Raw genomic sequence first — 12,767 nt, forward strand, 5'->3', positions numbered from 1 at the left:
AAACAGGCATAGAGTGATTACCAGGGCATACTATTAAACACATTAAAGTGGAAGGGAGAAGTTACATATGTTATCCTTCATGTAAGAAAGAAAAAAAAGAAAATATATGTGTATCTATTTGTGCAAAAGAAATACAAAAAGGTTAAACCAGAAAACAGATTGGTTACTAACAATGGGTAGATGAGGAAGTGACAGAAAGACAACAGAAATGAGAATGGGCAGCAGGAATGAGGGAGGAGTGTTTATCTTCTATCTTTTTACATAGCTGTGACTCTTAGAACCACATTAATGTTTCATATACCCTTCACACACACCCCAAATAAACCATTAAACCCAGCCACAATGTGGAGAGAATCCAATGGAGCACAAACACTAACAAATGAACCTAACTCTATTATAAATGAATAACAATCACAATGGAGTGGGAAAGAAAAAGAACTTTTGATTGATAAAGCTGAAGGAAAAAAAGAACTGAACATAAATAGTGCAATATACTTAATAAACGTGTCTCTCCGGGGGGTTAGGATGAGCACTCTAAAACTACTTCTGTGTGTCAACAGCTGACCTTTGAACAACATGGGTGTGAAATGTGCCTGTCCACTTATATGTGGTTTTTTTTTTTTTTTTACTAGATACGTACTACAGTACTATATGATGCACAGATACAGAACCATGGATACAGAGGGACAGCTGTAAAGTTATATGCCAACATTCAACTGTGAGGAGAGTCAGTGCCCCAACCTCAGAGCTGCTCAAGGGTCAACTGCACTAGATATTTTAAAAATAAGTAAATACATTGTATACAATAAGAGCCACGTTTCTCACTATTGAAGAAAGATGTCATAAATAAGGAAAAACTGAAACGAATCCTGTGGTGTTAGATTAGAATCAGAAGTATCAAGATACACTTCCATTTTTTAATGTACATAAGCAAACAAATATACATAGATATGTGCGTCAGTTAGTATACATAATTTCCTAGCCCTACCTACTAAAAGGGCCTAGAAGCAATGACACCAAAATGGCAATACACACACCTACATGAGAAGATGTTGGTTTTTAAACACCATTCTCCATTTAAAGGATCAAGGGCTCCTTGGAGAAGTGGTCACTGTTTCCAAGCCTGGAGCGGGAAAAATATAAGATACGCCTATAACATTTTATGGTGTCAGAAAGAAAGTGTTCAAAAAAGACGAAGACTTGTTGAAAGAATTCAGGAGCCAACTCAAAGGAGTTCCTAAAGGTCAAAGGTAGAACTATTTGAATAAACAAAATAATGATAATTGGATTTTGACCCACAGAATATCCAAGTCCATACAGATACAAATTAATAAACAGGGGGCAGGGGTGGCAGGAGGGTAATGACACAGATTTTCATTACAAAAGAGTCCAAGAAATAAATGTTGAAAGAAAGGGCAAAACAGAAAATCACTATGAGGCAAATACCACAGTAATAACTGTTGCAGACAAGATCCACAAATGAATGCAAAAATTAGCGGGCTTGACGAGAAAAAGAAATCCGTAAATTGCAAAGTATCTCCTCCAAGATATTTAATTAACTACAAAGAAAAAGACAGTAACTTTACAGTGGAGAAACCTGGCAGACATCCCCTTAACCAAGTGATCAAGGTTAAAGTAATGCAGGTCGCGAAATTAAGGACCTCCTGAAATGACTCACTAGAACGCATCTCTGATCTGAACCTCTTGATATTATCTATTTCTGTGGTAGTCTTGCCAAAAATGCAAAACCTCATTCTAATCATGTGAGTGTACTGGACAAACCCAAATTGAGGAACATCATACAAAATACCTGACCAGTACTCTTCAAAAATACCAAAGTCATGAAAGATAAGGAAAAACTGAAGAACTGCCAGTGATTGGAGAAGACTAAGGAGCAATAACAAATAAATGCAAAGTGGGATCCTATATAGGATCTTGGAACAGAAAAGAACGCCTAGTAGAAAGTTGGTGAAATTCAAATAAGATCTATAGATTAGTTAATAGCATTGCACCAAAGTGAATTTCCTGGTTTTAATAATTGTGTTATGTTCATACAAGATGTTATAATTTTAGAAGAAGCTGGATGAGGGGATATATGGGAACTATTTTTTGCAATTTTTCTGTAGGTCTAAAATTAGTTCAAAATTAAAAGTTAAAAGAAATTCAGTCTGTTCTGTTTACAATTTAAAAGAGAACACTTAAGACCAACTTCATTTTATCATATTGAATATTGAATTTAATATGAAAAATAAAGCTATAAGGTTAAGTTACAATTTGAAACTTTGTTTTAAGACTGAAGCTACGAAGTGGGGCAACACTACTTCATTTGGTCTTCAGCAGAAAATCTAATACTTCTTTGTTCCTACTACCATCTTGTTCCATGAGGGAACAAGATGGTATTTGCAAGAAGAAACATAAACTACATAAACAACAACAGGCTCAAGATGAAGTTGAAGAACATGAGAAATTATTTAATGACAATACTCTTGAAATTATATGTCTGTAAAGAACACCAGAATAATCCCACAGTGAAGTTTGTTTCTGGGGGAAAATCTAACACAGAAAGGCTCACTTGACAAGCAGTTGGAGTTGGGGGCTCCTTTGTGTGTATGTGATTGAACTCTTGGTTGTTTTCTTTTTTGTGGGGGATTGGCTGAGAGAAAAAGTTTTTAACTAAAAATACATGCACAGTTGATCAAAATTTGCTAAAGAACAAATCTACATTTTTAGGCAATCTTTTAAAATCAGTCCTCTGTTCTGATCTGAATTATCCATTAACTTGTGGGGATTCAGGCTCACCCCCTTATTATTAAAATACATATTCATAAAACTTTTACAGTTGTGCTGTTCTAGTTACAGATAGGTTCTACTTTTCTAGGACATAATTTCACTTTGTTTAAGCAAGAATTCATTAAAGAAGCTATAAATAACCTTTAAATATTTAGCCATGAACAGAGGAGGGTGGACTGGCCTTGATGGCTTATTTTAGTACTAATGCAGAATGCTTTTTAAAAGCTACATTTTAGCATGCATCAAGCTAATGATTAACACTTGCAGTGTAATTTTCAATGTTAGAATAAATTTCTCTTTATTTTAAGGAGTTCTACCAAAAGTAAATATGTTTTTCAATCATTTACTACTAGGAAAGTAACCATAAAGAACGAAAATGTCTGGGAGATTAAAACATACAATTTCTTATTTTAAAATTTTATTTATTTATCTATTTACTTATTTATTTTTATCATCTAGACAACCTTTCCTTCTCTCCCAAAATATAATGCCAGTTAAAACTGCACACACTAGGGAAGAACTGCCTATGGAATTATAAGAATTCAAGGATCCATTGTGTGGTGCATGTAACATATATATGAATCAAAGACATTTCTATATTTGATTCTGAATCATAAAGTTCACAACATTTTAGAGACCAAGTTTCATAAAATTTTTACTTAAAAAAAATTTACAAAATACCATTATTCCAATCAAGGAAACTTTCCCTTGGGTACATGCAGCTTTCTGTCTTAGAGATTACAGAATGACAGTCAAAGAGGGAGAGATTTTTTAAATAGCCACCTAGCTGTAAAACCTACAAGAAGTAGATTTTTTTAAAGTGCCTTTAAAATGCTAAAGCAAGTAATATAATTGTTGAATCTACTTGAAATTTTAAAAGTTTCTTTAAAATGGTCCATATGGTATGCACAATATCACAGCTGGTACAAAACTGCCAGTATTTAGTTCAAAACACAAAAACAATGCATATGAACAATATTCTTTGAAAAATAATTCAAAATGCTGCCACTACTTCATAAGGCAAACTTAAACAAGAGTGCTGACAGTATTCAGAGAATTAACGAAACAAGCTGAATATTAAAGTATTTAAATATTTACTTTGATTTCTTTTTAACACCATTGATAACAGTAAGAGAACTTGCTGTCAAATTAACTCAGGATGGCTTATTTCAAATTACATGTAACATATTTTGCTATATTTATTCTAAACAATTCCAAAACTAGGTTTTAGGATGTAAACTCCCATTTGCTAGGCAGGCCCTAGTTTTTCTGCTGCAATCTGGCAGCTTTGAACTTTGAAACCCTCTTTGTAGTTCCTTCTGATACTTCTGACAGAACTTCTTTTCGTTCTGGAATGGTGGGTAGCACAGGATGAGCCATGGCTGGGTGTGGTGTTAAGGAAGGTGACAAAAATTCTTTTTCTATTACAGTTCCAGAAAAAGCCTGGAAGACAAAAGTGAGATTATGATAATAAAATGCAAATAAGGTGCCCACAAAATCTTTATCCTGTACTTGCCAATTAGACATTTCTTTTCATTAAAAGTAAATTCATAAGATTTTTTTGATAGACAGAACTATAACATCAAAATACAAATTGCTCATAGAAATCAAGTACCATTAAAATATATCTTAATTACACCACCAAATATAAGTTGATTTTTTAATAGTACACATGCAAGAAAACAAAAATGTAAAAAACATGTTCACATGGGATTTTTAAAAAATGGGTAAATAAAAGGTCCTCAACTTTCATACATTCCATTTATATCCAGGCCATGCTGTGAAAAATAATGTATTAAAATTAAGAATTCTATTAGGGTGTCAAACATCAGCTGATGAATGAGCTATCCTATGGTGGCCATGCTGCCTGTGAGCCAAGAGCTGAGTTTCAGCAGCAGTGACATCTCTTGGGTGGTGTTCATTCATGCAATTATTTGAGTATTTTATTGCCTCTTGCCTCATTTTTATTTGAGATCAGTGGAAACTGAAAATTGAAAGTGCTGGTGCTAGTGGAAGTAAGTATCAGTCTCAAATTTTCATACAATTAACTCAATGAGAGAAATCAAGGCACCACAAAAAATGATTCTTTAATTTCAACCAGATGTTTGCTGGACTTAATTTTGGTCAACTGTATGTAATGTACATATGTAGTGTATACAAATTGATGGAAATAAAACCAAAGATATGTCTTGCTATGTCTTTTTATGTACAGAGCTATCAAAATCAAGAAGCTATGATTTTTCTTCCCCAAGATTTCTAGTATTTGAAACCCCCTCACTTTCATCTTCTAAAGACTCTTTACGTACAAATTAAAATTTGACATGTAAACCTTCATGTATATTTAGCTTGACTTTGTCTACCAAGTGTACAAAATGACAATGTATCACTTGAATAGTTTAAAAAGCCAACATCCACCAACTTGCCCCACCAAAGAAACAAAAACCCAAAATGCCCTGACCCTCCCACAGTACTTTGAGACCTTGGGTGGAGTCCAACTCTTAAAAGAAATTCAAAGTTTACTTTTCTAAAAACTCTATTTTATCACAATGAGCACAGAGCCTTCTTATTATACTAATAATGCTTTTGAAAAAGAGAATATTTTAACATTTAAAGATATCAAAAAAGATATCTTTCAAAGTACTTGCCATAATCCCATGAACTATTTATTTTGATGTTAAAAAATTTATAGCATCTAGGTGCTGTTAACAGTTCAATACAAAATGCAAAGCTATTAAATATGATGAAATGAAAATAAGTTCCAGACTTGAGCTCTAGCTATACCATAATATATTAAGTCCTTACAAAAACCTAATTTTCAGATACTTAAAAACAGCAAAAGTCTACCACCTGTTTTTCTAACAGTAGGGAAGACTATTAAGTTAAGATACTCTCCAGGTCAACTGAAATCATTATATTGGGAGAAGGGAAGGAGAATATTCTAATCATACATACTGCTCCTAATTACCAATGACCCCTCCATCCCCAGTTACCATTTAGTACAATCAGTACCACTTAGGGACTATTTAGCAAAAGCAACAGAAGTTCTACATATGTTTATTCATTTATAAAGATATACATTTTTATATGTATTTGACTTATACTCAAATGGGTATGTCAGTTTGATATGGTATGAGTTCCCCAGTCTTCCTAAATACTTCTTAAATTAAAAATCTAAAATACCCACCAAACATAAGAGTAAAAAAATATCAAGTCTGGGTATAATGGAAACCATAACATTTCCATTTTGGTATCTCCCAATACCCCTCCTTTCCCCACACACAAAACGATGTGCAACATGGTGGGTAAGAGTATATGTGTGTGCACTCATTTTTCTGAGGAGAGGATCTCCAGCTCTCACTAGATTGTAAAATGGTTCCACAATTCCAAAGAGTTAAAAATTTCACTGGCACGAGCCAAAACATAGAAGGACTATACATAATTATCCGTCATGTATATATTTTTTCTTTAACTCAACCAAAGCATTTAAAAGAGAAAAGTACAATCTGCTACTTGAACTAGCATAAAATGACTATAAGTCTGATCTAGTGGAATTTATTTAAAATAAGCTGCTAAATAATTTTCTAGACATGGGACTTCCCTGGCAGTCCAGTGGTTATGACTCCATGCTTCCACTGCATGGGGCACGGGTTCGAACCCTGGTTGGGTAATTAAGATTCCACAGGCTGTGGGGTGCAGCGAAAAAAAAAAAAAAAAAAAAAAGTCTAGCCAAAAATGAAATACATATGCTAATTAAGATACTTTAAAATTCCTATTTCACAGAACTAGAACTTCAAGAGTGGTAATACTTTCATTTTGAACTACTTTATTATAAGACCTATATTGTGCTTGCTAGTGACTATTCATTTTTTATAAATTATTAATTATCAAAAAAGTACTGGGCTTCCCTAGTGGCACAGTGGTTGAGAGTCCGCCTGCCGATGCAGGGGACACGGGTTCGTGCCCCGGTCTGGGAAGATCCCACATGACGCAGAGCAGCTGGGCCCGTGAGCCATGGCCGCTGAGCCTGCGCATCCGGAGCCTGTGCTCCGCAACGGGAGAGGCCCGCGTACTGAAGAAAAAAAAAAAAAAAAAGTACAAGCCTAGAATTAATTAATTATGATCTATGACTTTTGAGACTAAATATATGTATGAACTAAAGAAGCTACAAGATAAACAATGCCATTACTCTGTCGATTAACTTCAATAAATAATTATATAAAATAATTTAAGAACAATAAGATTAATGATTTCCAGACCACACCTGGAAGATACAGCAGCTACAATTTTTAAAAAATCTTTTCAACTCCAAAATGGGGAAAATGAATTGCATACCCCTTTGAAATGGAGCTACCACCACCTTTTTAACTCACAAAAATTGGTCAAAGATACTATATAAAATAGAGTTAAAGATACATACCTCAGGTGTTACTGATAAAGGAAAAAGTTTCTTTTGATGATTTTCTTGCTGCTCCTCGTCCAAAATGCTCTCATTAGCATCAGTACAAGTGGCCTCTTCACAGCTAATGCTCCTCAAGACTCCCCGTCTATCATCAAAGTCAGCAGCACTGCTTTCACTGGTATCACTGCAAACACTGTTCTCTCTACTGCGAGACTTCAGGATGGACTTACGAGGGACATATTCTCCATTCACGATATCAACAAAGACTCTATAATATCAAAAATATATACTCTTTAGTTAACTCATAAAACTGAGGATAAATTTACAAGGATTTTAAAAAATCTTTTCTAGAAATCAATCTGAAATGTTTTATTCAAACTTATATCCAAAATGTTCACCATCACAATAGTTTTGTAGCCTCGAATGACATATTTACATTACTTTTATTATTGTTTGGCCTAATAAGATACAGCCGTTTATTTATACACATGTTCTGGGTGACAACAGCGTGATCTGCCAAAATTCTACATATATTTTAGACCTGCTCAGAAGTCACTTAGCAATTTTCACTATTTTACAAATAAGCGTCATGAAAACAGGTATTTTCAAATGACAGATTTCTCAACAATACAACAAAAAATTGGAATAGCATACTTAACTTCGACTCTGTGGAAAGGTAAAGCACATGCCAAGCACTGTCATAGCTGTGATAGGAAAAGTGCTGCCCCAGCACACTAGAAACACAAACTTTCATTCTAAAGTTAACATACAACATTTTTTTACTAGATTGGGAATGTTTCAAAAGCACTGGCAAAGAGGGGCAAAGGCAAAAAACCAAGCAACATTCCAATTGCTTTGAACTGAGAAGCTGTGGTGGGGGCTCAGCAGCTCCTGTGAGAGCCTTTAAAACACTAAGCTAACTCTATCAGAATACCTCACTTTTCAGTGAGAGCCTTCTGTGTTACAAGCAACCATTTCCTGTATACACTCAGTTGCAAAAAATGAGAAGGGAAGAGCAGGCTGTTCTGCTATCTGTGAATACCACTCACCTGTAAATGTCAGCAGGAGTCCTGATCATAGGCAGCTCTTGGGGAGAATGACCACTGCCAGAGCTGTTCTTTCGCTTACGTTTGGCTTCTTCTTTCTTTTCACTGAATTTTAAAGTGGTATTTTTTCCAGTATTTATTCGTACCTAAAAATTTCACAGCAAGAAATTATGATCCTTTTGAGAAATCAAGGCCAAAACTAAAACCAATAAACTCTACAATTAAAGAAATAATAGTAATAGAGGCAGTTGACATTTTTTGACACAAATGATGTGCATTATCAGCTAAGGCTAACAAGTCCTTATCATACTTCTACAGTATTAAATTATACCTTAAGTGACCAATTCTAGTCATCAGTGACTTTATCATACAGAAAGCAAAATACATACAAACTAAATGCTAGATTATTATAAGCTTTCACATCACCCATTACTTTAAGTTTTTGGCTTAAATCATGCATTTCAAAACAAACAGCACAATTAACCAAAACAAATATTCAGTAAGAATATAAAACTTAAGTCATAAAAACAATATTGGATAATGCTTAACTATTTAGAATTTTTAAAATACCTCTAATCTTTAAAAATTTAAGGACCAGAAAATAAAAATCAACCCTGTTCAGGGTTAATACATTATTCTTCTATCCCTACTCGGCATTTATACCATCTTTCCATATTAATGACTGCTGTTCCCCATAACATTCCTGTAAATATTATTTATTCTTCCTGTTTTATCTAAATGAAAACTAATTTAAAGCCTGAAAAGAGAATCACAAAACAAACTTTTTTCCTGGCTAATAGGTCAATTTTTTCCAAAGAATTCCAAGATGCTCCTTTTAGTTTGAAGTATTAGAATATATATTTTAAAACACCATATAAGTATTTCACTTCACATTAGAGCAGGGAAATCTTGACCTAAGAAATAGCAAATATGTCTTAAACACGTTTGATTAAATAATAATCTCAGGCATTTAAGACTGCTACCACAGACCCTTACCTCTGATACAGGCAAACCCTACAAGGGTACCCTGTTGTGGTAAAAAAAAAAAAAACAAAAAAGCACCAAACTGAGAAAAAGGAGTCCCTGTTTTATTACTAACTAGCTCTATGGTCTTCTAGGCCCGAAGTTTCCCTGAGAAAGACAAATTAGAAAGACAAAATTCCCAGTAGCTCCTTAAAGCAGTATTATGAGGCCAAGAGAGCAAGGGAATGAGTTTAAGGTCCTTCTTTCAGTGAGATCCAACCTGCTTTGATCTGGGATTTTAAAACTGGGTATTCTACAATAAGTATGGAGGGAACAAAAAGTCTTTTGATGCTAAGAAAACTTAAAAACCTGTATTAGAAGACCTCTCTGTAGTAACCTCCAGCTCTAAAATATCAAAATTCTAAAATCATGATTACCACCCAGAGATGTTTAATTTGTGAGAAATGGAACTAATTTTTACTTCCTTCTAAATCTTTCCTTTTTGCTCATGATGCTCCTATTCATTTTATGCCCACATAGAAACAACCTGATATAATTAAAAACTTAACTAATGTAAGTCACTTTCATCTTAAATACACCAAAATGCCCAAATTAACTCTAGAATTCTTAAGAAAGGATTCTGAATGAAGGACAGGTGGAGTTACAGTAGTTGTCACTCAAACCGATCTCCTTCCAGACCCCCAAATTTCAAATTCTATTGTGGCTTCAGAGAACAATGGACCAATACCAGCTAACTATCTAGACTTTTATTTTCCTTTTTCTTTTTAGATAAATTGGTCAGAGCAAGAGGCAAAAGATAGCTTTCTTGTTTGGCACTATCAACAATATTAATCCCTGTTAATACTGCTCTTTTAAAGAATATCGCAGATGATCTCTAATATTCAAATTATATGAAAAATTAGTAAAGTTAAAAGTATACAAACCCTCTTAGGTTCGACAGTATGAGAAAAATATATTGTTGGTATAGAATTATCTTCAGCCCCTAAGGTATCATGGTCATTTTCATTGTCACCACCATCATCATCATCTTCTTCTTCATCTTCATTATTGTGATAAGAATTTGAACCATTAATTGAACAGTTCCATTGACTATTCACTTGACCATTGAACAGTTCTGAATTTGTAACATTCTGATAACAATTGCTGGGAGTGAGAGAGTCCATTACTTGATTCATCATATTCACATTTATGTTCTGATCTTCCTTTTCCTCTTCAGAGGACGTATCTTCTCCATTTGCAATCAAAGTATCAGGCTTACTAGAAAAAGAAAATTAACAAGATCAAACAAACACACTAGAATTTTACATATTCTAATTTGCACTTAAGTTCAAAGGGTAAAAACTAAGGTTTTGCATAAGGTATTTTTAAACTAGATTTCTAGGTTAATAAAATGTTTTGAAATGAATTAATAAGTAATAGTTTCTATGCTAATTCTATATGTCATAGTTATTCAAACAAAAGTAGAATACAGTAGATTTTTTTTTAAATCTTTGCAAGGAGGATATTGGCCATATACAATAAAATACCATACAAATACAATCATAAATTTGTAAGAAATCACAGAGAATATGTTATCTTTATTTAAAGACCAGAAACTACAACCACAGAACTATAACATATTTCTTTCTCTTTCTATAATCAAAATATTTTATAAGCCTGTATTATTGTAATTTTAAAAAATAAAAGATTTCTACATATGTGCATGATTTATACACATATACTTCTCATGCATGCTTCATTCTACAAAGGATTTGAGGACCTTATAAAAATAACAAAACCCAAAATGCAACAAACTGAAATAACATCACGCAAAAGTAGAAAAAGAATCGTGACCAAGAAAATCATAAGATTAAAAACTGATTTACAAAAATTAAACAGTATCAGTTAATCAAAAAGACCTAAGTATAGGTGAGATATGGTAGTGAAAAAAATATCCTTTGTGCTTCATGTCTTATTTTTCACAGTAACTAATTCTGCATATCACTTAAGCAAAATAATATAGGAACTTCTATAGTAACAGTTTTCATTGAGCACTCTGATAATTCTGAGTGAGTGCTAATATGTATTTCAAATGGCAATTTGGTAAAGTTTTTCATATCTATAACTACTTGACCAGATTACAAATTACCTGCTCAATAAGCAGAAAAGTTTGCAAAGGAAAGCAAGGATAAATATTTTACAGCAACAAACTTAAACTGAATGCACATATTTTTTTTAACAAGTCATTCAAACATACAGCATTATCTTGACTACAGTATAAAAACAACTCATTTAAAATATAATATATAAAGCATCCATAATTATTTAAAGTGAAGTATCTGGTATATCTTACTTTATTATACAAAATAGGGCTGAAACCTTATAATAAAAAATAGGAATATTGATTTTGTGTATTTCTGTACATACACATGCACTGACATGTGCATGAACACACGGCCTTAAAAGAAAATATTCTAGAGAATATTTATTTTAGGGTGGTAGCGTTATTGATATTTTAGTATAGCATGCTTTTCTGTATTTTCTTCAATCAGCACATATTTTATAAGGAAATGTGTGTAAGGAACTTTGTCATTAGGTACCTATCAATATCAATTTCACCCAGCAATTCTTCTTGTCTCTCTAATTCTTCAAGTCGATCCCACAGCTCCTTATCAGCAAGCAGATCCTTGGATTTTAGATCATTTGAGAATTCTGCTTCAAAAATACCTGAAGTTTTTGGTTTGGAGTGAGGTTTATGAGCAATTCGGTGTTTTGCTATTAAAAAAAAAAAAAAAAGGCTGTTTATTAAAAGCCAATTTTTAAAAGGCGCAAACCTAGACTTAATAAGATTTTCTCTTGGGGTGAGGGGTTGTTGAGAAAGAGGGGGACATGATTTTTAAGCCAAACAGTAGACCTCCAAGGATGTATGTCTCCTTAGAATCTTGCTACTTAAGAGTGTAGTCCAAGGACCAGCAGTACTGGCATCCCTGGAGAACATTTCAGAAGTATAGACTCTCAGGGCCTCCCCAGACCTGCTGAATCAGAATTTGTATTTTAACAAGAGCCCCAGAGGATTCACAAGCATATTAAAGACTGTGAAGAGCTGCTTGAAAGCTTCAAAAATGCATAAGCAGAAATGGTCACAATGCACTCTAGCTATAATGTAAAATTCAACACAAGTAATACCCATCTTCCATCCTTACTCAAGAGAATTTAGTTACTAAAGTAACACATAAAAGCCTTGTCACAGGATACTTTCAACTCTAAGGCACTGCCAGACAGGAATACCCTAGGAGAAATCTATGGAGCCTAATCCTTGAAAAATTCTACTATAATTTTATATATGAATATTTCTACTTTTTAAATTGCTTTATCTTATTTATAATCCTCATGTGAGGCAGGAGATGGATAAAATCTGAACTCAAACCTATCAGCTTTTCACTTGAAAAAAAAAATTTTTTTTATAAAGCAAATTAAAGCTTTAAAGACGGCAACGGGAGAAGTCTACAATGCTGTTACGAGATATGGTACTAACAGATGACCTCCATCATATATTCAAATTTACAGAA

The 12,767-nt window shown here is 33.4% G+C and overlaps 1 protein-coding gene across 1 annotated transcript in view; it reads right to left on the bottom strand.

Moving 5' to 3' along the window:
- Positions 1–3,418: 3,418 nt before the first annotated feature.
- URI1 (URI1 prefoldin like chaperone) overlaps positions 3,419–12,767 on the bottom strand; it is a 66,712-nt gene continuing 57,363 nt past the window's right edge. Inside the window, exons 7-11 of the mRNA XM_065898838.1 lie at positions 11,799–11,973; positions 10,143–10,476; positions 8,239–8,381; positions 7,208–7,457; positions 3,419–4,233 (exon numbers count right to left, since the gene is read on the bottom strand). Coding sequence (XP_065754910.1) covers positions 4,051–4,233; positions 7,208–7,457; positions 8,239–8,381; positions 10,143–10,476; positions 11,799–11,973 — 1,085 coding nt within the window. The 3' untranslated portion in view covers positions 3,419–4,050. The remainder of the gene's footprint in view (positions 4,234–7,207; positions 7,458–8,238; positions 8,382–10,142; positions 10,477–11,798; positions 11,974–12,767) is intronic.

This window comes from Phocoena phocoena, chromosome 20, assembly GCF_963924675.1.
Source record: "Phocoena phocoena chromosome 20, mPhoPho1.1, whole genome shotgun sequence".
Lineage (NCBI taxonomy): Eukaryota > Metazoa > Chordata > Mammalia > Artiodactyla > Phocoenidae > Phocoena > Phocoena phocoena.